General features: G+C 39.3%; 1 protein-coding gene across 1 annotated transcript in view; it reads right to left on the reverse strand.

The window, feature by feature from the left end:
• astn1 (astrotactin 1) overlaps window positions 1–27,680 on the reverse strand; it is a 402,453-nt gene that overhangs the window by 254,501 nt on the left and 120,272 nt on the right. The window contains exons 6-10 of the mRNA XM_078264989.1: window positions 26,225–26,332; window positions 24,285–24,437; window positions 17,539–17,706; window positions 8,971–9,055; window positions 3,314–3,388 (exon numbers count right to left, since the gene is read on the reverse strand). Of these exons, the coding sequence (XP_078121115.1) occupies window positions 3,314–3,388; window positions 8,971–9,055; window positions 17,539–17,706; window positions 24,285–24,437; window positions 26,225–26,332 (589 nt within the window). The remainder of the gene's footprint in view (window positions 1–3,313; window positions 3,389–8,970; window positions 9,056–17,538; window positions 17,707–24,284; window positions 24,438–26,224; window positions 26,333–27,680) is intronic.

Here is a 27,680-nt window from a genome sequence, read left to right on the forward strand (position 1 = left end):
TGAATTGCTAACTTAGCATAAGCAAAGGAAAGGGTAGTGGATTGTGAGGACTGCATGCATTACCAGTCACTTTAAGAACAGACTGATTAAACCATTGTGGAAATGGAACACTTAATTACATCCACCCAATTACTCCCTTTGTTTCAAAGTCAAGTTTTCTGTGGATCAAAGACCTGCTGTTCTTACATTTATTGTCAAACATTGGGTTCTAGCAAGTTATTATAAGACTATTAAAATGGTAATATTTCCGTATTATTTTCCAGGAAGCTGTTACCATCTCTCACATAAGTCATTTCACCATCTCTCATGGGGCTGTGTACAGCAGGAGTACTGAAATTCCCTGTGATGCAGCATGACGTATATGGGTGACCACAGGACAAATTAACAGCCACTTAACGAGCACTACTTTATAATGGACAACTAGGGACTGGTGTGCTGCTATATGACTTATTTGGTTCACCCTAAGAGAAACTGGAGGTGGAAAACACTAAGAGCTCCCGTGAGAAAATAGTTGTCAAGTAGAAAACATGTTTGCAGTCCTCAGAGGAACTCCCCTCTGCTAATCCTGTGCGATTGGCAAACGCTGTGTTTGAATGCTGACTCTCGACATTTATCTCCTCTGACACGGGAGAATTTTGCACGCATCCTCGAGTTTCCTTTGTTACATTTTATTCTCTATATCACTGAGATTCTAAATGCCTCATTTGCTTCTGTGTTTAATGGTAATGTCTGCTTTGGCAAACATGATGATGAGTCCTTGGCTCTCCAAGCGTTCGCTAATATTCAAGGTCTTTTTCCGGCGCCTGGAGCCGACAGCGTTGCTTGGCAAAGTTCAAAGCTAGAGGCTAAAAGATTTAAATTAGAATGGATGGCTGGGTGGGAGCAGTCTGAGGAAAAATACATTTTAAACTGCACGGCTGGACAGAGTGAGAAGTGAAAGACTTCTTTTAGAAAACCTAGCATGGCGGGCAACGTATCAAAGCACTTCCTGGAGATATTAGCGAGATGCCAGCCTTCTCTGTTCCTAACATAAAAAGACGATGCTTATAGCTGGAAGAGTGGTACAAATAAACTCTGTGAGTTTCCTTTTAATTGTAGGCAGTAGCAAAAACTGTGGTCTTTAGATGTTTTTGCTGCTGAACTGTCATGGAAGGACTTGTAATGAAGGCAGTAGCACATCCTCTGTTAGATGTGCTCTTTCTCAAGCCAGGGAACACATGATTTTGGGAAGAAGAGCGGTAATAAACCTTGTTAGGAACCTCTGTCACAGAGAAGTGCTCTGCTGTATGTTTCTTTGTGAAATGGCTCCCAGAGAACAAGGCGATGGGGCATCCTGCCAACTATGTATGCTCTATTAAAGGCATATTTACTGTCATGAAACACTGTTCAAAAAGTCACTGAGCATGTTAACCTCTTAGCATTCCACCACCTCTTTTTTTAGAGGGGTGAGGGTGGGGAACAGTGGATGTTCAGGGGTTGATAAAAGGTCAACAGTACATGCAACATAGAAGTGGAGTACATCATCTGAAAACTGGGAAGCTGAAGATTAATTGGAGATGCAGCTCAGTACTGTGTGCCAAGTTGTAGACATAAAGATTATTTAATTAATTAAAAATAAATAGTGAAAGTGTATGGACGTAAAACATTATGATGACCGTATATGACGGCCATTCTCATGGTCACTTATGTCACATGCATTGTTGTAGCAATTTTTGGGGTGATACCATTTGTTGCACACATTTGGAGCAACATTTAATCATTTGACCAATCGAGAAAGTATAACAATGGTCAAAAATCCCTCCAAAATACCACATAGAGACACCAAGACCTTTAGGAACCCAATAGAAAAAAGTTTTTAAGGGCTTAGAGCATTATGATGGCCGTATATGATGGCCAGTCTCATGCTCACTTATGTCTCATATTATTTGGTTAATACTGTGGTAGAAATTCTAATACCTTCGTGAGATCTGAAATAAGGCTTCACTCAACAAAGTCTTTTAAGTATTTATTTTTTGCGCAAAGAAGGTTCAGTACATAATGAGAGAATGAACAAAAAGTCTTGGGGAATCACTTGCTTATTAACCCTCTAACAAGCTGACAGCAAGAGGTAGGGGGTGAAATTAACAGCCCATCTGACTATCTGTCCATCTGACCTCTGACCTCGAACTCTATGACCAAAATGGGAGGTCGAGAAAAGTCAGTCTCTGCACTTTAGATACACAGAAGAACATAAAGTTATGCTATCAGAGTCCATACATCAAAACAGATGTAAAGAGTTCACACAGCTAAACACTAAAAAACAAGTCAATAGTATGATATGGTTAAAGACAAATCTGTGATTTCCCATTACAATACCTTCGTTACACAGATTTGGTACTACATTTAACCATTTTTGACGACTCAAAAATTGATCAAAATGGTCAGAAATCCCATCCAAAATACCACATAAAGATACCAAGACCTTCAAGAGAACATAATAGAAAAACTCGAATGCTGTGAACTGGTATCAAACACCTTTGACATTTAGAGATTTCTGGAAGAATTGCATATTTGGTGAATGGATGGCAAGCATTTCTGTTCTGGAACCTGCTAAGAAACGCCCTTATGATCTATCTATCTATGAAAGTCATACATCCTCTGAATGCCCTAGGTCTCTAATTTGTGTTTGATGAGTTTGATGAGGCTGTCATTATCCAAGAGGTAACAATTATTATTTTTATTAGTTTTTATTATTATTATTTTCAGTAAGGACAAGTATTAAAAAAAAATGGTCTCAATGAAATGGTTACTATGGGGACATTATCACACAAAGAAAATTGGGTTTTGAAAAAATAAATGGAATATAAAAAAAGAAAAAAAAAAGAAAATAGATTTTGAAATATGTCATCATACTGTGGAGGACAGAAGAATGTGTGTGAGACTCTTCATGTGATCACACTTTCACACATGTTGTTATTGCCCCCTTATTACTGGCTGCCTTCCAAATGAATTATCTTTTCCAATCAATTCCACAAACATGTTGCTCTAATATTAATCAGAACACAATGATTATCTGACCTGAGAGGAAATGAAGTGCCTCAGCATTTCCTATTTGAGAATCTAATCTCCCACTACATTACATGACACCTTTAAAACTGACAGACGCAGCTACAGAAGGCATTCTGCAACCAGAGCTCATGATCCTCCCTTAATCATGAGGGAGAGAGGAAATCAAAGCTCGTGTACCAGAACTATAACAAGTTATTTGACTGTAGATTATTTTGTAGAGCATGCATTGTGCACCACGGAGAAGTTTTTGTGAAGTTTGCCTTACCTGAAAATGCGATCAGAGGGCTGTTCTCCCATCACAAGATCAAAACCACGCTGAAATATGGTGTAAGGCCAGGGCCTGGCATGGTAAAAAGAATAGATCAGAGGAAGAGACAAAAAAGAGGAGAGAGAATAAAACTGTGCGTTAAAATCAAAGAGAGAAAAGTGTTAAATTTTTCAGTGTGCCGATCCCCCTAATCTAACCCCCCTAAAATCATAAGCCTTGTTTCAGTGTCTCACTTCAAGTCATGCCCGCCTTCCAGAGGCCCACAAATCACAAGCAGCATTACAATGTATGTTCTGTGTAAACATGCTGATTGAAAAGTGTGTTCGGCAGCAGCTGACATGCAATGTGACTTTGGCTTATATCTATCTACCAGGGGAGGGGATAAGAGAGGATGACAGGATGAGACAGAATGGGAGAAAGAGACACAGAGAAGGGGCGAGAGACAGAGGGTGATGGAGAGAGAAGACGATGAAAAAACAGAGACAAAGAGAGAGAGAGGAACATCGAGAGGGCGATACTGATGCCAAGAGGCACAAGTGAGAGAGGGAGAATGATGGAGATTAATGGGGAGTGGCAGCTCGGGGACTAAACAGTCTGCAAAGTGAGAGTGTAAGGAGGAGAAATGACAGGGGCCCGATGTCATTCTGAGCAAACTCCTTACAATACTGTAAGCAAAAAGAACATCGAGAAAGAGGGGAGCTGCTTCCGTGCCTCAGGCTGTGGTCATTAAACATTCAAGTCACCCCAGGGTGCCTACTCTGTCACACAGTGACAGGGACACAAGGAGAGCACCATGGGAAATGAGATACAGAGGTGCACAGTTGGGTGTGCTAACGGGAAAATTCCGATTTTTCAAAACACATAGACCAAAAAGATCCACATTTTGAACATCCACTGAGAGATTCAGTCAAAATAAAGAGAAAATGGCATGCGCTGTCTGCTGGTGATGTCACAGACAAGAACTAGTACTCCTATCATAATTTACCCGTACCACTAATCTTTACTGCATGATTAAATGTTTTAAGGTGGTAGTAAACAATGCATTTTGCAGCTATTCAGTTGGTCAGTTTTGCTGATAATGCAAGATGGGTTTAAAGCTATAGCGCATAGTTTCTGTCTCCCCTATGAGGAATTCTAAGTAATCACAACAAAACTGTCGGTGCGTCCACATGATACAAGCCTCCCGTGATCGCGCACCGCCCCAACCCCTCCCCCACGCAGTTGCTTGTAGCCAATTATTTTAGATTAAAAAAACATGACGGACTCTTCAGAAGCGGTAATTATCTTCGCTTGAGTTTCAAAACAATCTTCTGAACATAGCCATACTGAGAAATACAGAGAGTTATGTGGAATTAGCTTTGCATCAACTCATTTGAAATGGCTTGAAGGTAACGGATATTCATTAATATCAAAAAGTTATGCACTAAAGCTTTAAATAAATCGAATTATTTTCGATCTTACCTGTTCATCTAAATTAAAGTATGGCACATATAAACGGGATAAATAATGGCACCTGGAATGGGCTATTGGAATAATTATATTATTATTAACAGTGATTCACTTTAATCAATTAATAAAATAATTGACACATGAAATGATTCATTAATAATTCAGTTTTAAAATGAAACAACAAAATAAGTTGTAGCGTTTTAACTTTACTTTTTGGTATTACATTTACTTATCTTTCTTCCTGCCATCTTTCACATGTCATCTCACAATTGTAATTCAATGTGCAATTCAATGTAAAGATGAGCAGTGGGCCATCTAAAAATGTAATGAAGTCCAACCCACAGAGCAGCAACTGGATCTGATTGGCCAGCTGTAATGTGTTTGGCGGGAGTCAGGCGTTGGTTCAGACCCATCAGAACCTACTGTATATGTATATTATTATTTTGGGGGTACACTCCGGGTTCCATAAATTAGTTGTTAATATATATTATATTTGAAATAATAGCTGTTCAAAATTAAAAAAATATATAATTTTTTTTTTTTTTTTTTTTAACAAGCGTATAATTGGCAACTATTTCTACAACCTTCTGCTCTTTTCATTGTTCTCTCTTCACAAACAGGAGTCCACAGCTCAGTTTACATGATACAGGGACAAAGAGACCAGAGATTTTAACATGTGCCATTCTCTTCTGCACACAATAATTGGGCAATATAGGATAAACGCTTATATCAAGGTATATATACATATACTTTGAATCACATTTCTTAAAAAATCCATTATTTTTTTGCAGGAACAGCGCGTACATCTTAAATTCTACTGCGCAGGTGCGTTGGACGATAACATCAAAGGCAAGAGCAAGGCAAGAGCAAGTGCAGGATTTTTTCCTTTGTTTTTCATAGGTAAAAAACCTATTAAAAATCTAATTATAGATAAAATATCCAGTTGGGAATGTTTTTTGGGCAATTCAATACCTGAAAAATTGAGGTACTTTATCACATTAATTACAAATCACATTAAATAATATTGCTGTGATTGCAAGATTGATCACAATGAACCTATGTACTCATAACATTTTAAAAGGGATATATATATATATATATATATATATATATATATATATATATATATATATATATATATATATATATATATATGACAATTGAGACATAACTATATTTTCACAGTATGGTTTGAATCTGCTCAAAACTGGAGTGACAAAAAACTAATAAAATTAGAGTAATCCCATTATAATTCCATAGAAAATCACATGGTATGTTGGGTCACAAAGGGAACTGTCCTGTTGATACTGTCTTATTTTTATGTAAGCAGTACTTTTAGAACAGTGGCCCTACACATACACCCTGAGTGGGAGTGGTCACCAAGTAGTTGGCTGTGGTGTCTGCCAAATGTCAAGGACTTTTTAACAAGCAGTTGTGAACCCAATTAAGCGTTTCTATGACTTCCTGGGATGGGGTCTGAAACAGCATTTTTCAATGCCAAAATCTATCAAGTCATCACTCAAAATCATTATAGTAATATAGAAGAAGTGACCTTGCACCCAAAGAGATGAGGAGACCAAAACGCATGATAGAGCAGCCACAACTTAACTGACTCACCATCTGCCTACAAGTGATTTATTGGTAGTGCTAACATGTATACAACTGTCTTTTTAGGCCTGCGACTTAAAGTGTTTTGGGTTTAGAGGCACTCCAACAATATCAGACAAAATCTGTCCAATCTGAGTTTTCTCTCTCACGACTAAAACAACTTTGAACATACACGTTCTACCAAAACAAGTTCCTTCCCCAGGCTAATTTGCAGCGGCTCCGTGCGGAGCTTAGTGCCACCCATGACGATTGTGATTGGTTCAAAGAAATGCCAATAAACCAGACAACCTGATCTCACAGAATTCCGGCCTTACACAGTACTCGCTACCATAGTCGCTCTTAATGCTACGTCATCTTCTCATTGACTTTACATTGGCATTGTTTTCCGTGGTGGCCACACGGATTTTTCACACATTCCGTGCCACCACCATGTAATGCAGTGTTAACAATTCGTGATCATTTCATGGAATTCTGTGTGACCAGGGTGAACCATCCCGAAATGCTGTGTGGACTAGCCAGACCCTCCTCCGCAGCGCTGTGGAGGATGGTTTGGCAAAGCGAGAATACTCTTCATGGGGAGTGCAGTACTTCTTAGTCAATGAAAATAAGCTGTGGCTCCTAAGGAGCTTTGTCAAATTAGCATGAAACTATCACGGATGATGTCACAGTGATGTCAGCTGGGTTATCTTGTGTTTGGTTTGGAGACACATCTATTAGAAAAAGTCTGAATTAATAAATACAGGTGTGCATTTGAAATAAATTAAATCTAATAAAAAGATGCTGTTGGTTGCTTTATGTAAATTGTAGAATTCAGGATTTTTGGAGCTTGACCCATACTAATAGTTGGAATATCTCAGTCTCTGCTGCTTCTTACTCTTTAATAAAACAATACCACTACTCTATATTAAATCACTGGCTTACCCAATTGAATTATTCACAAATAAATAAACAAGGCACAGCAATGCAGTAGGTCAGCCAGGCAGTAACATTTGGTAAGTAGCTTTGGTAATTACTTTCACAGCTTTATACCTTTAAGTCAATTCAAATGGAGTCAAATGTATGTGTAGAGCACATTGCTTTACAGAGTGATTTAATATATAATGAGCAGTAAAGCTATAGTTATATTAAGTATTAAGGGGACTCAAACGTGATTGTAAAACAGTGGGTCTATAAATCTCTAAATACATCTAAAAATGGCAGTATGAATAAGATCTGACAGTGACGTAAACTGGTTCACAGTATGGGGGCAGCAATGGAAAACTACTCACTGAACTTTGACTGGGAACATAAAATGATAAGTATTTGAGTATATAAGGGCAATAACAATGCAATGCTTTAAAAAGATAAAATCAAAAATCTTAAAATCATTTCTGTATTTGACTGGTAACCAGTAAATGGAGGCTGGTTCAGAGGGGATTTGGTCTCTTTTTAGTGCCAGTGAGGAGCCTCGATGCTGCATTTTGAACTAGCTGCAGGCGACACACAGATGACTCCCACATAAGTTAGTTATAAAAGTAACAGCAGTCAAGACGTTACATAATAAAAGCATGAAAGATGTTCTCCAGATCCCTAAAAGTGGCAAAATGTTTAATTTCCGCTATCAACCTCTTGTGGAAAAAGCTGCTACTAATGACAACATTTTTTTAAAATCAATTTTCAGTCAGAGTCAAAAAAGACATATTTCTCATTTCTGTGTGAAAAATATTTGAGGCCCAAGACAAATTGCTTTTTTAGGACCAATCATAAGGATCTCTGTCTTGCAGACAGAGAAATGATAGCCACCCAGCATTTGACATTGAAAGAGACTGTATTTATTAAAATTTTTATGGAAGTTTTGTTAGACTATGTGCTGTGGTGGGTGCCATTTGTTTGTTGATGTTAGCGGACTCCCTTTCTAGGCAAGCATTAGCTAGTGTTGTACACTGTTGGCGCTGTAGGGGAGCTGAAAAGAGGCAAGGCACTCAAAAGAGCGCATAAACTTCACATACTTTTATTTTCCCTGCAAAACTGTCCCGAGTCCTTTACACAGAAGTCCGTCCACAGACTGTTATAGGCAACCAATAAAGTCGGGGAAGGTCTCAGACTTTAAAGGGTAACTACTGGTAACTACTATGTTGTCAGACACTTAGAATATTAATCTGAGCCTGTCAGTGGCAAAACGAGCTCTTTTGTGAAGGTAAATACAAGCTGGACAATTGCCCTATTAACTTAAATCGTAGCTTGTTTCGCCAGGTTGGTTGTTCCAGGTTGAAAAAAACGGTAGTTACCAATTAAGTTAGAATCTGTTCACACTGGCAATGAAGCGATTAATACATGTATAATACTTCACATAGTACCTTTAAGCAGTTGTTTTGCTAAGTACTACCTAAAGTAGATAACTGTATTTTATGTATACAACTAAATAGTTGTGTATAAATCTGTGTAGTTAAGCTGCTCCTGCAGTTTTGTCGAATTCACAATTCTTTTTGATTTATCTGTTTGACCAAATGAATGGCCTTGTTCGATGTGTAGGAGGACTCCCTTGTTGTAAATGATTTTTCCAGCCTTTCCTCTACCTGATAATGAGCAATCATAATGAGGTGATTATCATAACTTACCCCTGATTGGGCCCCCACTCACTGCGGATGCAGAGGTGCTTGTGGACCGGGTCTTTCATGTAGCCGTCGAGGCAAAGGCATTCTCCTGCAAACAGAAAGGCAGTGATATTCAATCATGTGTTCATTACAGTCAAGCCTTTTTTTAATGTATTGGAGAATTCCCTTTGCTCCTCTTCTTTAATTTTACTCCATGAGAGCTATCCCAAAGATTTTCCTATTCAGGCAGTCAGAGAACTCTTAATCATCTATTATTTTTAATGATGGAGTCATGGTTTCTTTTTCAGCTATTTGAGCCACAAATGTCTCAGCAAAAGCTCACATAGTTCTCCAGCAGGGTGCTTTAAAAGGAGCTGCTCTAAAAATGTAAATGAATGGACAATGGCAACTAAAGAAAGCACTGTGCATCATGTTAATGGATGGTTTCCTGACAGGTTTGATAAGGACACTGCATGAATCACTGGCTCACTGCCACACTGTTATGACATGGAAACCTTACTGTATGACAACATACATTTGATTGTCATCATTCTGCATGAAACGTTTGACACTGAAGCACACTTAGCCAGAAAAAAACGTGTTTGCTATGTTATGTCTAGACATACGATGGACAAACTGTGAGTTACATTTCTTAGTGTCTGGTCACACAAGCATTTATGACAGCTAGCTCATTTGCTAGCACGGTAAGCAAATGAGCTAGCTCACTTTCCAAACGCCAGTTAGCAAGCCAGCTAATATGTAGGGCTATTGTGGCTGATTAGCACTGACATGTTCATGGCTAGCTAAAAATGATACTGGTTAAGTGGCCAGCTACAGTGGTTTAAAAATAAAAAAGCGTGGGAGTAGCCAAGCCACCAAACCGACGTTGATTACCTTCAGTAATCAACGTCACTTTGCAAAGAGCTTGGTAAAGCCCCTTCAACCTGGAATACACTGCAGCAAAACCTAAAATTGAAGAGCTTGATCTGGCTAGGGAGTTTTAAACTCATTTTAAGGGCACAGGAAAAAACATATTTGGTTATTGTTCTTGTTTTTAGTATGTGTGTGTGTGTGTGTGTTTAGTGTTAAGTCTACTTGGCACTTTCATTCAAATAGTGTATGTACTATTTGGTAAATATTGTTAATACTGTTGTAATCTTTTTGTCTGTCTGTAACAATGATGTTGTGTATTGTCCCTGTATAGAGACAATGTATCTCAATGAGATTACCTGTATAAATAAAGGTTAAATTAAAATAAAAAAATTAAAAACTCCAGTTCCAACATGTTGTTCTTTAGTATTTCTGGAATGTATGAATCATTTTGTTTTACAAGCAGATATCCACATAATTAAATTAAAGCATAAACAAATTGCCTGACTAAAAAGTATGTTCTCGTGAAGAAAGACAACAAATGTATGAACTTTATGGACCTTCCCCAAGAACTTGAGTTACACAAAAATCATTCCAAAGCAAACAAAGCAGAAGGAAAGGCAAATAACACTACGAATTGAGGCAAAATGACCATTCATATAAAAAAATGTAAGAGAGACTGGGCTTTCTGGCAGGTTTGTCTTAGCTGTCACACACAGAGCTGCGACTTGTTTTCTTATTGCTTCTAGCCAAATAGCATATCCTGAAAAAACATTTTGTGTCTAAAAACAGCCTTGGCACACTGGCACTCTGACTTTGAAAAAAGGTTGGCAAAAAAAATGGCAGTTTTTCATTCCTAACTGGTATGTGCAGTTGATATTGGGATTTCAGCTCCCCAATGCTACCATTATGGTTTTGTATTGCAATATATTGTTCTACCTGTTACAATTCATCAAACACAAATACTACATCTCAAACCACGTGGTCACTTTGTAATGTGTTGCCCATCTAACTTGCTTCATCTCTAGCCTACATTTCGTGAAGCACAGTGGACACACAAAGACAACTTTGGCTTTCTTGGTTTCCTTGTTGGAGCTTAATTGCAGAAAGTAAACTACTGCAAGATATCCTAAAAGTAAATACTGAAATAAACTATGAATCCTTACTCCAAATGTCTACATTTAATAGACTCAGTTTTTCACAGTTATCTGACTGGTGCTTTGACTGAATGACATCCCTACCTAAATGGGAAGTGATTATATCAGTGATTAGTGATTCTAATGAATAGACACTTGGCACTGTCATTATTTACTAAAGCAAAGCTTGTCTGGGACTGCGATTTCCCAAAATCCACTTAGCATTCTGGCCTAAGGGAACATCTTGGGGCTATTGCTAATAGGATCACATGCAACACTGCTCAACTGTAACTGCCTACAAATGGAGGCATTGTGGTCATCTAAAACTGAACCCCAGGTTCAGGACCCCCAGTGGGATTTGTTTGATATGCAGACAGGGTCAATGGATATTTCTAAGATTGATCTACTGATATCTGTTTGATAAATCAAAAATAAACTAATACTGAGCTTCAATGTCCAATAGCTGACCAATGGGACAAAAAAAGCTGAGTGGTGCAGGGATGTGGATTCGGTGCATGCTCTGCGTTGGCATCCTCCTGATGAGCGAAGCCTTTTTAGCAAAGAACAGTGAAACATCGGCTTTTTGTTCTGCTGTCAGCTCCCAGGAGAAATGTCGGCCTTGACTTTGCTCAGTATGAGTGATGGGGCCTCACCTTTGATTTAGAGGGTTACTCATGGGTAACATGTACAACACGCTCTGCTCATGCTCAATAGGAGGCAAGTGAAGGGCAGAAGCCCGTGGCTTATACACCACTGTTAATGGAAAAGGTCAACTGTCAGTACCTGCCAGGCTAAAGTAAATCAGAGTCACTGATTTTCCTGCAGATGTTACTTGAATAAAAAAGAAATGACTAAGGCAGTTTGTGAGTTTTTGGGGCCGTTTGAATTTGATAGCAGTTCTATTCAAGATAATCTGCGTGTGCTCTTAATTGGAGGCCCTGTCAGTTCAAAGACTAGGTCGAGTTAAACTCTTGTAGTGGCTGATATGTCAAGTTATATGTCATGTTGGCAATAGTACCAATTATGGGTCAATGTAGAACCATGAAGTTGAAACTGAAAGATCTATCACGGTTTGTGGACAGACTTTGTTTTCTCTTCTAAGTAAATTTGGCTAACACTGGGATCTGTTTAAAACCTGTGATTGTCTGACTTCATGTTTCTTGCCCTGTCAGACTCCTTTTGAGTAATGATGCTGCATGTCGAGATCTCTGCAATAAACATGGTGAGCACAATGTATTTTATAATGTATTGGTTTATATAAACTCTCAACAAACAGTAAAGTAAATATTTAATTTACATTCCAAAAACTGTAATTAATTCATATTTAAGTTTCTTCTTAGTAATGAGGTCGAGTTCAAAGTGCTCATTATTTAATCAAATGCTCTGCCCTTTCAACCTTTCAATTATACATGTAAAATGCATAATGTTTTTCCTGAAACACCACCTGAATGGTGTGTCATAGGAACTGAAAACAGCATCCTTACAGCTCTGATCATACAGTAATTTCAACTTTGCTGCTTTGTTAAATGTGCAGTAAAAAGAGCTGAGATGTTTGACACTAGAACGGCAATTTTGACTGAATGACAGTCTAAATTGTGTCCAGGAAAAAAAAAAAAGTATTGCTGGAGCAGCAATGAGATGACAGGAGCTGTAGCATTTCATTTAGATATGCTGCATAGCTGCTGAACAATGCTAAACGCCTCTTCTTGCTTTAATTGCCGTTTCCTCGCACTCTAAGGTCACGGCACTCAGCTCAAACTTGTGTTACAATTGCAAGGTGTTACATACTGTACCCTAATTGCTAAATATGCAGGCGCTGAGCCAGTTTCTAAGCTTCACGCTTTATTTTCATCAAGTCCCACCCAGCTATTTGTCACCTTTTAAAGCACATAGAACAGAAGTGTAGTTAGGGCGACCAGACTGAGCAAGATGTCCAGATTGCCCTTAAAAAGCCTGGAACCCTTGATCTGTTGTGTGGGCAGCAATGGCTGCACTGGAAGTATGTTTCTCTTCATGCACTGTTGTGTCACTTGTGACACTTGTGATTCCGCTCATTAGGCAGATTTCCACACACCGATCCATTACGCAGTCAAATTAATCTAGCCAGTATGTTATGATGTGGGGACATGCGTCTCCAGAGGCACAACGTGTCCCTTTGTGTGACATATAGTCCCACACACATTCTAGAAAGGGGAAGAAGGTGGTGAAACCAGCCCGTAAACATGGAAGAACCACGCTTTAAAACTTCCCCCGTCTCGTTTAATGTCTTGCAGGAGCAGCACAGATATTGTTGCAGCACATTTCGGTTTTCATCAGTATCTCCTCCAGCAGAAATGAGGATTGGATTTAGGCTATCTATAGCACCTTTGCAATTTCCCTGCAGCCCACACACACTTTCACTCACTCTCACTGTCACAATGACACACACACACACACACACACACACACACACACACACACACACACACACACACACACACACACACACAAGTATATGTATGCAGAATGGTTTCATTACCAATGCATCAAATGAAAAACATCCTTTTAAGGAGTGGGCATAGTGTGGATTTGGGTGTGTGGGTGAGTCTCAGAAATTACTTCAAGAAAGGTAAGCATGAGACACACTAACCCAGCTTTTTAATTCATTTAAAAAATCTCAGAACTGTGTATTGCAAAAGGGGAGAGTTAGGCTGCTGAAAAATGGAGCAAAACAAGGAAGACACTCCCTCCACTTAAAATGTGAGATTTCTTCCTGCACTCAGACTTTGAGTGACACACTGGCAGATACAAGACACCAGGTAATGATTTATTCTGGGCACCATTTAGTTGTGTCCATTAGGCATGAGTAAACAAATATGAATAGATCATTCTGATATGAACAGATATAAGCAATTCATATTTAAGTCCTAAAAATAATTTAAAAACCATAGAGAAATGAATCCTTATAACTTCAGGCAGGTTGTTATTTTTAAGCAAAAACAACATGATTTACTTATTTCAGGCTCACCTGATGAAAACAAAATGAAAGCAATTTTCATAAAATAACTCATTTAAAGTTTTGTTGATTCTTTTTTTCTTCTTCAAGCCAGGGCTATTTTTGTATGTGAGAAGCCTGTTTTTGCTGGCGAGGCAGAAGTTTCTGTCAACGCCTCTACAGGGACAGTGAACGTGTCATGTTTAGCGTCCTAATTTAAAAACGTTTTTTGATCAAAACTGTTAAATGTTGCAGGCTTAGTCATAGTATTAATATCTTCTGAATGATTACAAATGTGCATATACAAGCATGTTTGTCGGATCCCATGATGATAACAACTGCTGCTGTAGGTAGGATTGCGAAGATCCAGGACTTAGCCAAAAAATTTTTAACATCGACAACTTCTCAGTCCCTCCCCTCTTTCTGCTAAAGCCCAAAACGGTCTCCTAAGCCTCTCCCTCCCACAAGGGAGAATGAATGTGTGTGCATGAGCAGAGATTGACACTGAACCCCATGTTGCTCCCCGGATGCTATGTGGCTGTCCACTGCTCCTAATGCTTAGGATGGGTTAAATGAAGAGATTAAATTGCACTACAATGTACTGTACAAATAATAATAATAACAATACAGGTTTCTTCTTCTTTCTACATTGTGGCCCTGCTCTTACAGGCGAGTGGTGCTCAGCTGTGGTCTCAGCACATTACCACATATCAGCTCTGTCAGTGAGTGACAGCAAAATGACAAGCTGCAGGAAGAGCAGTGGAAAATTGACCACAATGCAGTCTGCTAACTCTAATTTACCAAAAAGTATTTAATCCGATATTTAATCCAATGTAATATAAACCTTTGGCTGAAAGAACTAAGTGCATTTATATGAGATTGCATATGGCACTTGTCGCAAGTAATTAATTAAACTAAACTAAATCGAGCAGGGGAGTGGCTCAAACTGATTAAAGATAACTTTCATCATGTTTTTCAGCCTAGTCAGCCGTCCCCTTACCAAAACTTCTGTGACTGCACAGTCACATTACAGCAGTTTGTAAGAGCAATGAGCAGATAGAGCTGAGTGGCAACTGTCGCTAGATTTTGTGCAAAAGTAGCGAAATACAGAACAAACACTGGAGGGAGCACAGCTTAGGCAATTTTACAATATATTTTAGTTCTCACAGTCAAATACATACTTACAATTTATTTTGTTGTAATAATCCACCAGATGTTTTCTAATTAACCCTCAGAGGATGAAAGACGCACCGGCGCGTCCAAACAATGTTTGACAAAACTCCAACTCAAAAAGCAATATTACAAAATTTCATTTCAGACATTTATTTCCTATTTTAATCATACATAACTTACTTCGGTAATCTAATTTCAAACATTTTGATATAAAACACATGGGGATCAGTTATATGCAAATACCCTAAAAAGGTAAATTTAAGAAGATGTGTGAAAATGCCCTTAGACCTCAGAGGGTTAATAGAGGCTTTTATGAGTTCTGAAGCCTTATCTGTGGTTGTGCTGTTCTGACATAATTACCCAGTAACATTCATCAGATATGACATTTGATATTGATTCTATGATTGTTTTGTATTATATTTGATATGTATTTAGTTTTAATTCTGTTCTTTTTGTTATTCCTGTCACTGAAACTGTTGCTGTGTTGTTTTTTTTGTTGCTGTGAAATGTACTAGACTGTTAGTCCTAGAGTAAAAAAATGTGATGGCTTGGATTTAAAATGTCACTTAATCTGTTCGGGAAAAAACAGTTATACCACAATCACATACTAGATGAAGGGGCTCTGACAAGTAGATCACATTTTGGCAAATACTCCTTAACCTTTGCAAAATGTAGAAATGTTTTACCGCTCCAGTAGGTTGAGACAAAAGCAGTGCACATATTGCTTTTCATTTGCATTATAGTTTATCTATATGCTATAATGAATTCATCTATTAAGTTTCAAATGTTGCTTAGAATATCCATCCAGTTTAAAATAGACAGTGGAAACATGCAAACTAATTGATCAGCTCCGCCTACAGTTCCCCTGGGGAAAGTCAGCTTGAGTGCTCCAGACAATTTATTTTCCATTTCAGGCCCTGCAGTGCAATGGACCATAGCCATGGTCACACCTGTACATAGGTGTAATTTACAGGAGAAATGGAGGGGTTACAATCCCCTCCCAATAATCAAAACGAGCCAGTGCAACCCCCCCTAACATTTTTTTTTATATTATCATATTATATATATTCAATTATTATATTACCCTTTACATGAATAAATACATTTGCACCATAACTTGATGCAGAAAAGGCACAAATTGTTGCAGAAACATTCACCAGAATGCAAGAAATGAAGTGTGTGATGCTCAAAAAGTGAAGATCTCAACCCCCCCACAATGTTGAACCCAAAGTTACGCCCTTGTACCTGTAAACATTTAAAGAGGCTCCTTCGTACAGCCACTGACTCACTGCCACTGGGTTTTGGACACAAGAACAAGAGTCGCTGGTGAGTGACAAACACTGCAAGCTCTGGAGGCTTTTTGCAGGACTGGGACTCCACAGAAGACAAAACCTGGAATGTCCCCCCTCTTTCTCTGACCACAGCAAGTTTACAAGCCATTACCAATGAACGAATAAACAACAAAACTGTGCTGCATTATGCTATTATCGAGCCAGATTTGCACAAACAAAACGGAGCTTCCAATTGTTCACTGAATTCTAAAATCCAAAACTGCAACAACCGCAACATTCTTCCTCTGTGTCTGTTGTTCACCACAACTTAATTGATTTCATCAGTAATGAATAACAAAAGGCTCGTCCTCCTTGGCTGAGCTGTAACTGTAGCGAATCGATACTGCTAATGCTACAGCTTAGCCGAGGAGGACGTTAATGACGTTAATGTTTACATCACTGTCACAAGCCTCTCGTCCATGAGTACGCTTCCTTCTGCATGGTGATACAGAAAATAGTTCCTACATGAAACTACTCACAACCAGGTCTGGGGGTTATCTTAAGTAACCGGGTTATGATTTCTGGAAAGAGACATAGCTGTTGAGTTTTTCAAATGTATTGTTTTGACGCTTTAAGTACCACAAGCCGATTGTCATCTAGTTCCATTATATTGGAGAGAAGGCAGACATATATACAACCGATATCTCCAACACTGGGCAACTCACACCACAACTATCTAGATTGATAAATATCACTACACGTAAGAGGAACAATACGTATTTTTGATTTTGTGGTGAACTTTCCCTTTAAGTCTAAAGAATAGTTTGTAAGTTGGGCTGACGATGGTCCTATGATGTTTTTCTTCACAATTTCACAAACAAATTACCTTGTTCTTTAGCATCTTTTTTTTGGTCAGGGTTTGTTGGTTGTGGAATTGTTTTGGTATAAAATCAGATTTTTCTCATTGTGTAAATATTATTTTCTAAGCACCAATTGTCAACCCTACAATATCGCCGCAATATCGATATTGAGGTATTTGGTCAACAATATTGATTGATATTTGATATTAGATTTTTTCCATATCGCCCAGCTCTAATTTAAATTAATAATAAATATGATTTCCATGGAAACAGAACTGATACTTGTTAATGTTGTGTCCTCGGCTCACCTGTTTCCGGATCACACTGGTGCTCACAGGGATCCAGGAGGCGTCGTCCACACAGCTCGTTGACCCAGGGCCCGCTGGCGTTCTGCTGGTAGTACAACAAGATCTGGGCTGGGTTCAGCCAGTCTGAGGCGTCCAACTGGCTCCCCTGCAGCAAAATATACCTTGATCCTGGGGAGGAAGGATGAAAAGACACAGAGTAGAAGGAAAGAAGATTCAGAGGGAAGAAAAAGAGACGGATAGACGGTTGAAGAGACAGAGGAATGGGAAAGGAAGCAAAGGGATATGGAGGGTGGATGAATACATGGCAGGTGGAGGGAGGGAGGGTGGAAAAGCAGGACAGAGTAAGAAGAAAGGGAAAAAGGACAGTAAGTACAAAGCAGTATGCATTAAAAACATGAAACCAAACAACTGCAACTCACATTTTTGGACTGAAAGTTGATTTCATTATTTCAAAAGATGTGTTTTCTTTTTCTTTTTTTTATATAAAAATGTGAAAAGCAAGACACTATTTTTTGGACCTTGAAACTAAAAACACTTCAGATGATTTAAAGACAGCAAGCAGACAATTGTATCGCTCTAAACAGAATGGGGAAGAGAGGCATTTTTATGTTAGAAAACCTTCATAATGAAATAGTTTGATAAAGGCAGAACATAAATATTTGATAAAATAAATACAAGCAGAGGATTTATTTGGCTTCAAAATCAACCTGGCCCACATTGCATTAAAACTCAACAAACAACCTACTCAACCACTACTGTGATATTTGAAAAAAATAATTAATATTATTTAGTATCATTAAAGTAACAGCTGAAATCCAGCTAGGACAACAAACCTTAACAGATTAAAAAAATAAAAAATAAGGAAACTGCCAGAAACATTTTAATGAAACAATACCTTTAAACACATGAGTAACACTTCTGTTGGATATTATCAGTAACCACATGCAGCCACTTTGGTGCCCTGCAGCAGAGCACATGCGATGGGATGAGGAAAGCAACAGTGAAGAGGTTTGAATTGTGTGTGCTTATTTCCCATGGTGTTTGGACAAATATTTGCAAAGATTAAAATGGTGATGGCTCTGACAATGTCGTAAATAAATGAATCAAATGTTCGTGTAGCTTGGAGGGCTTACTGTTCGCACCAAAGGAAGGTCTTTGTTTGGCTGCGGGTTTACTGAAAAACCTTGTCTTCTTTGTCCTTCCCACTGGTGCAGAGAGAAATTGTGTTATGGACTTCTCTCCTAATCATGTATTTCTTGCTGAGCCAATGACTTTACATACAGTGTGCATTTGATTCAGTTATATTTAGGACGATAGCACGCAGGTTGAATTGGCTACACGCCCTGGGCCCAGTTTTTCAAAAAATGGAATCTGGATAAAATTGGATAAAAAAATCCCATGTTTTGCTATCCAAGATCACCTGATCCATCTTACTTTTATGCCAGTTTTTTAAAGGAACATTGGATTGGATCACTGTGATTCAAATACCAAATTTCAGGATTACCAAATCCTGTTTACCAGAGCCTTAAATGGAACAGGTAGGCAAAATGCCGGTGGCCACAAATAGCCATTGTTTGTTTTAATTTTAAGAAACAGAAACACTAATAAACAGAAACATTTTACATTCCTTATTTTGTTATGTTTTTTTTATAAAGTTTACCATATCTCATTAGATGTGACATGCTTCACATATGCTTCAAATATGAAGAAATGTATATATCATCAGTAAACATTGATTTTGTGATCATTCACTTAAAAAAACACTCTGATTTTATTTGGGTCGAAAAATCACAACTGAATCCACCCTTCTGATGGGATCAGGATAATCCTGTTTTTTTGGATCAAATAGATCCCAAGTTTTTTTCAAACTTTTGAAAAACCCAAAGGGCAGGTTTGATCCAGATCAAATGTAAGATTGGATTACATGCTCTGATCTTAGTTCAGAATCCCTCTTTTGCTTTTGAAAAACTGGGCCCTGGTGACTGTAACTGGATAGAAACTCACTCAAACTCTGAAACTGTTCAGGCTACTCTGCACTTTTACTTAAAAGAAACCATGTCAACAATGTCACTCTATAGCATTGTACAATTATTGACTGTGGAATCAACAAGTAACAATTGATTAACAATTTATTTCAGCACTGTTTTCTCCTGAACTCCCCAGGAATCTGCGCACAAATTACGCTCATCTCGCCCTGATCTTCTCATTAGTGGCATAAACAAAGCAACGTGATGGGATTAGTGTTGCATTCTAGTGCCATGTCAACACATCCTCTGCATCTGCGAACAGCTTGTAAGGGCCCTTTAAATGGAAGTTTTTATGATTTAATTAAAACAATTAATTTAGTTGTGCATTGTTTACTTGACAACATTTGTTTCAGCTACCATGAATGTGATTATAGGCGTAAAATAAGTATGAACATATATGACTAACATCTTCACAATGTTGATAAGCTGCATCATACTGTTGTTTCTTTTGATGATGATGATGATGATGATGATGATGATGAATAATTTTATTTCGGTTAACATACTGTACATGAAAGAAACTATTATTTCTGCCGCTGCAAAAATAGTCGTGTGAGAGAAAACTCAGATTGGACAGATAGTCTAGCTAGCTGTCTGGATTTACCCTGCAGAGATCTGAGGAGCAGTTAACCATAGTCCTCAAAAATCCACCGGAGTTTAGAATTCCAACACAAAGAAAGCGTAAGGTAACGGACATCAGCGAAAATACATGCATCCATGCATTTCCTGCGGCACCGGAGTAATCCCGGAAGTGGAATGGAAGTCACGGATATAGACTATCCACTGTGTGATCTCTTTAAATTAGCAGCAGCACTCATTGACCAAAGCCCTGTCCGTTTGCAAATATGGGCTGCGCCGGGAATTTGCTATCCCAAACATATTTAATGACTTCTTGGCAGGCTCTGTGTGCCCTAATTAGTGCCATCCCCTTTGATGATCACTTTAAAACTAGAGCACACGCTGCAAATGACCGGACACATCTTCTTTTTCTTTGTTTTTTGTTGTTGTGGAGAGTCATAATATTGCTCCTAAAAACTTTCAAACGTAAGACGCCAATCAGCAATGTTTCTGTTTTTATGGCATATGTTATGTCCTATTTGATGTCTTTTGGCAATTGTGATATATATGTAGAATTTTTGTTTTTAAATCATGAAATGGATTCTAATGTTAAACATAAATGCTTTGTGGATGTATGCAAAAAAAAGTGTAACTGACTTCTGGCAAAAAAAATAAAAACTCATGTAATAAAATATGAAACTGGAGCCAACTCCAGTAATATATTCATCATCATCTCAAATGTGAATCTCACAAGAGGCCACGTATCCCTGAAAGGACCTCCAGAGATGAAATAGGTGGAGTGGGCACCAGGCTTAATAGCTGTTTTAAGCACCACTGTACAACATTTCATTAAGCGTCTGAATAGGATTGTCATGCAGACATTTAGCAATATCACATAAGATATTTATGAGTAGAAAATGCTGCAAAACTGAAACACTTAAACAACGGAAAAAACAAAGAAAAAACATTAAAGTAATAACTCTGACTTAAACCTTGTGTTAGTATTTAGGTCAAAGCACTACTGTGCCTAAGTACAGCCTGACTGAGCCGCATGGGTCAAGAGTCTATCATGGGTATAGACTAGTCTTGCATTGCCACACCACAGGCTGTGGAGTAAGGTCTGGCTACACCACACAGATACTACTTCTAGGGGATAGGTGAAAAAAAAACACTCTTGGTTGTTTGCGTTTCTTTAAACCAATCACAATCGTCTTGGGTGGCGCTAAGTTCTGGACGCATACGTTTTGTGACTAGAGTCCCTCTTAACACCCACCACTGCAACCTCTACGCATTAGTTGGCTGGCCCTCATTACACACTCGTCGCTTAACTCACTGGTACCAACTCATTTACAAATCCTTGCTAAGCAAAGCCCCGCTGTACCTACGCTCACTGGTCACCATAGCTTCACCCACCCGCAACCTGCGCTCTAGCAGTTACATCTCCTTGGTCACCCCAAAAGCCCACACCTCCTTTGGCCGCCACTCCTTCCAGTTCTCAGCTGCAAATGATTGGAATGCACTTCAAAAAACCCTGAAACTCAAAACCCTTATCTCACTAACTGCCTTCAAAGTACATCTGTCTGAGCTCCTGTCCGATCACTGTACGTGCTAACCGTTCTCCATCATTCATGCTCTGTTCTCACACCCCCCTATTAGATTACTGCAATCCAATACCTCAGTCACACCCCATTGCATATTTGCACAGATGCACAGCTTCACCTGCATTGCTATCATATTCTATTTATGTCCTTTTGCACTATTCATCCGCCCTGGTATGCTCAACTGTCATTCCTCCATCCTTTGTTGTCACACAATTTTTGTACACCACAATCTGCGCTAACTGTATATCGACTTTTTAATACATCTCAGCATTTATATATATTCTGTCTATTAATGTATACTGTGATATTACTGATCTAAATCATTACCTAGTCCACTATTTGCACTAACTGTATATTGACTTTTCACTACATTCAACATCTACATAGACTGTCTATTCTGGTTAACTGTGTTATTATTGACCTATATCACTAACCAGACCACAATTTGCACTAATTGTTTATTGACTCTTCACTACATTTCAGCATTTACATAGACCTATTCATATATATTGCGTTATAAGTGATTCAACACCACTAACTAGATCAAAATTTGCACTAACTGTTTTGTTTGGCTTTATGTAGCCTTTTGTATTCTGTATTCCTGTATTGTACTGAATGTGAAACTGTATGTTGTCCTGCACGCTAATGCTTTTCTTGGCCAGGTCGCTGTTGCAAATGAGAACCCGTTCTCAATGGCCTACCTGGTTAAATAAAGGTTAAATTAAAAAAAATAAAAAACCCTGCAAAATGTTCTCGGGAAGAAACTTGTTTTTGGTGGAACATTTGCATCCTGAAAAACAAAACGCCACATACAATACTAAATTAATTTAACCGTTTACACAATACAGTAACGTGAGCTATTTAAATTACCTCGATACATGGTTTAATGTAATTTGCTCTTACCACTGTATCGCCGTGTGTACTTCGTCCATAGCTATTCCCGCCAATCGGTCCCAAAACGTCTCACTTAGATAGTAAATTACGTAACCATATTCTTTGTAAATCTTTACAATCATTCCCCGAAAGAACCAAGCAGGCCTGCCTTACTGCACAATCCAAAGTGTCTTCCAAACTTGCCATTGTCAGCGTCTAGCTCAAAGTTGGGTTTTTTTTGTAAAAATTGGGATTTTGAGAACGGCAACACACAGAAAGTGGACATCTTGCCTGTGAGCCATGTGCGGAATGTCAGGCTTTATCTTGGAAATGTACTTTTGTTGATCCAGACTACTTTGCACTGGCCTGAAGGCATTTTTCCCTCTTTAGCAGCCTCTAAGATTGTCCACCATTTGGTGACTTTCTATTATCAGCATCCTTCAAATTTTATGAGCCACTGCATGACTGAAATGTTCATGTTTTGGAAGATGGCCATCCAGGGGTTGGTAGAGCAAGGGATGGCATGCAACAAAGGTCCCCAGCCACTATCACTATGAGGGGAACGTTAGGCTTTTGACCACTGGGCCACCCCAAATCATAGTTTTAGATGTACTATTAACACGTCTCAGGCAAAACACAGATGGTAGTCAGAAATCTATTTACACAAAATACAATTTAAAATGATAAACCATGATCATATTTCTATTTTAGTCTCCAGGTTAGTCATAAAGAAAAGTTTTTCCTTTCTTATCTTGAATAGCAATAGATATTGTCATCCTGCGTAAACAGACAAACATCTCCAGATGATTACTTTCCCTGATGTTAAAGGCAAGGAGAAAGCTGTGACTCTACGTTTCTGTGCTTTTCTTTACAGTATTTGAAGGCAGACACACACGCAGCTGTTGGCATTAATAGCTTCTTCACCCAGTGGTAGATTCCAGATTTTCATCTGATTTACCATGACATCAAATCAAGTCTGATGAGATTGTGGAGACATTTATGGAAGCATTCTAAATCGATCCCAGTTTTGTAATTCAACAGGCGAATTCACCATCTTTCATCTTTCCTTTCAAAGTTCCCTCACTGGACGCCTCCCTGGAATGTTAATATCTCCCTGGCAGGCCAGCGTATACCACCGGAAAGCAGCAGCGCTCCGAATCAAATCAGACCTCCAGATGATAGATGAGTGAACCTAGTCACAGTCTATAATATATCTGGACTGCCAGCTCACTCCTGTAACGGCTGAAAAATGCCAATGAGCAAGCAGGAGTCGGTGCTCGGCCCCCTCGGTGCTTTTTTTTCTTCTTTTTTTTTCTGCAGGTGCTACATTGAAATTCATTAGTGAGGTGGTTCAACATATCAAAAAGTACAAGGGGGAAGAGTGATGGAGGGTTAGCTGCGACCTGGCCTCAATGTGCTCTGATGCTTTGAGGGCACATCTGTTGTGTGGTCTCACATGGGAAATGCAGGGAGGGGGCAGTCGGCCTGGCATTTACTTTTGTCTTTGAGAGAGAAAAGCAAATCGGCAGCTCGGCAGCTCATCCGCAAAACGCAGGTACTCTGTTTGAGAGAAATAGCGAGCTGAACTCCAGGGAGAGCTGTGGAAAAATGCCAGCCCAGCCCCCTGGGGCTTTGAGTGCCCACAGAGGTGTGTGGTGAAGAAGGCTAGGCTACTGTAAATCCTTACCGTCAGCGATGAGGTGCTCCGGCACATGTAGGATTACTCGGACAGCGAGGGTGCAGGACAGGTGAGAAGAGTAAACCAGGCCGATCACGCAGCTGATGACACTGATCAGGGTCAGGGTGGTCTTATTGATGGGGCTCCGGGGGGAACCTGCTGCTGGGAGCAAATGCACAGGGAGGGAGGGGGGAGTACAGGGAACAACAAACGATACAGGTATATGAAGCATTGACCGCATTTTACTCACCCACATTCCCTTTAAACCGTAAACATACATGCACGCAGACACACACACACACATATATATATATACACTCACACACACACTGCTTACACAGGGAGTCATTTCACAAACAAGCCCAAAAAATGGGCTTAGCAGCCATGAAAAGGACCTTTGGATCAAAAACCTCCAGCCTTTGCGGGGTTTAGACAAGGCATAGCTCGGTGGCACACAAATAAGGTATACCTTTGAAGGATATTAACATCCACGCTGGGATGTGGGGAAAATAAGAGACACGGGCTGAAATAAAAGTGGTTCAGAGGTTGTTTTCCAACCTTCCCTCTTTCCTCTGTTCTCGCTCTCTGCCAGAGCGAGAATGCTCCCCTTATCTCTTTTACCCCAGAGTGCAACCATAGACTGTAAAAATACACAGAAAGTGTTGAGCGTGCCCGCCTGCCCGCATGCGCACAAACAGACACACACACACACACACACACACACACACACACACACACACACACACACACACACACACACACACACATACTGTGACCTTGAATAAAGCCATTCACACTTTGTTTAAAGAGGTTATATTTTTCACAAGCAGAATAACTCAAAATTACATCGTCACTTTTTAATGACTCTGGCAGAACTTTCTCACACAGAAGCTGCCCAAGGCAATCCTTTAAACAAAAGCCAAAGTAGAAAGCTGACCTATCGTATTATGTATGAAGCTAGTTTATCCAATCAGGTAAATTACCCAGAAAAACTGGATGTGGGGCATTAAATTCACCTTTTTTTAGTTATGTTTATGACATCACAAAAACCAGTCATTTGGTTAATATATAAAAAAAAAAAAAAAAGTAGAATGTTTTATTATTCTCATCCCCCCACTCATCATTCCTCTGACATACTTCATACTTAAAGACTTCACACCTCACAGATCATTCCTTTCCTCAGGATGTATGTAAACAACATAGTTCGGGCAGTTTTCCAACCACCATTATTCTATTCTCGCTCTAATTAAAGGTGTTTGCTGCACTTCTGGAGGCATCGCCATGTTTGTGACACCTGTGCACATGACGGGAGAATAATTGGCTCAGAGGCGTTGTGAAGGCTTGTAACGCCTTCTGACAGTAGCTATTATTGTGAGGGCACTGTCTCTTTATTTATTTATTTTCCCAATGTCTCTCTTCCACACCCCATTACTGTACATCAAAGCTGCGAGGACATGGCATGCTAATAGATAAAGCGGACTGCACCACTTCACTTTGACACATTTGAACAGGCTCCTCCTTAGAAATAATATTTGTGTGTAATATTATTTCAAAATAGTGTTGCAAAATGTTGTAAGATGCAATGGATATCAAAATATTCGGCACCGAACATTTTTGATCTCACGGTCTTGTTTGATTTCAGTCAACAAGAGTGTATGCAGATGCATTGAGATCATTGTTACATGCTCACAACCACTATGACAACACACACCTATGTACAGTACATCCACAGCATACCGTGTACACAAACTCCATGTATTTCCTTAAGAAGTCAAAAACACGAGCACACACAACACTGCCATCCATCTGCTATATGCACTGTAAAGGTTACTTGTCATGCGTCATGGCGATGGCAATACCATCAGACGGCGGGATTAACTGTCTGTAGGTGTATAAATCCTCCTTACCCCCTGAGCCCCACGCGCTGTTGGCGTTACCATTTCTCATACCTCGACTCCGGCGGCGACTGCGGTTTGGGTCGGTGTAAAAGGCCAGCTGAGGCTCGCTGTCTGCCTCCGTTCCAGAGTCCCCGTCTGGGTTCAAGAAAGTTGAACCCGCTGTTGGATTCACACATACAAAAAATAAAAGATACACCTACAATAAGAAAAGAAAAAAATACGTTTTGGACCATTGGTGGGGAATTTTGTCCTTACAGTAAGTTGGCCTCATAGAAATGGCAAAAAAAGGGCAGCCAGAACCAAAGATGAACCCGCTGCTGGATTCAGTTTTATTCAATCAATAGTTAGCTAATGGACATGGAGCCAAGCAGAAAGTTAAGCGTATCATATATTTTTCCTGAGCATACTGATTTAACTTTAGCTTTTGATTTAGCCATTGTATTTACTGAACTAACAAGAGGACATTATTATAGATCCTTAAATGGACTACTGCAATGGGCTAAAAAAATAACTGCCATGATGTCCTTATAGAAAATTAAGCCAGACAAAACTTCCCAGCAAACGTAGATGCAGAAGTGTACATAGTACAGGTTTCTTGCTCTGTTCTTCATAAATGAATGGCTTTTTGCTGAAGTCTTTGGGGGAATGCAATTTGAACACATCTTACCTCACCTTGAACAGTTTATTAAACACCGGCAAAGTTTGCCTTGTGGAGTGAACTGATATACTATGAATTGATATATTAATGTGAAAATCAAGTTAGTGTTGATCTCATTTCCTCCTAATTATTGTTGAGGCAGTGGGATACTGTTGCGTCAATAGTGTTGGATAGGTCTGAGATTGGACTATAAGGCTAAGAACAGCACGATTTTTGGAAACAGAATTGATTAATTTCAGTGGAATGGCTGAAATCAGTGAATGTGGACATGGGGGTAAAGCAAATTTACACAATGCTTTTAAAGGACAATTCCGGCGCAAAATTAACCTAGGGGTTAATAACGGATGTGTACCCACTCTGTCGTTCTCTGGGACATGTTTTCATGCTAATTGATTGTGTTTGTAGCTTGAAAGAAGCTAGCGCGGACCGCTGATTAGCTTACAACGCTAGTATTTGGGGCACAGGGAAAGTAAAAATAAATCGCTATTTTGCACCACTAAAAAGGCTCAAAATATCACCAAACTTCAGCGGTAGCATAATGAGGATCCCTAAATGTTAACCGAAGCATTGAGAACATTGTAAGTGTACAGAGCTGCGGGAGCTCCGTGAAAGGGCTACGAGAGAGAGAGAGCTATGCTGCAACAGAGCCTCATACTTCAGGAAACTGGTGATGTACCTGCGGACATTGTGAAGCTATGGCCACCGAACAGGAGTGTCTGTGTTGCACAGAGTGGGACCTGTTGCGTTGCAACACCCAAGAGACGCAGTGTCTGATAAACAGGGCTGTACTTGAAACTTTTTGCCACGTCCCGAAAATAAGTTGGAGACGGCGTCCCAGACCGGAGGCAC

The sequence above is a fragment of the Sander vitreus genome, chromosome 12 (genome assembly GCF_031162955.1).
Source record: "Sander vitreus isolate 19-12246 chromosome 12, sanVit1, whole genome shotgun sequence".
In the NCBI taxonomy this organism is placed as follows: domain Eukaryota; kingdom Metazoa; phylum Chordata; class Actinopteri; order Perciformes; family Percidae; genus Sander; species Sander vitreus.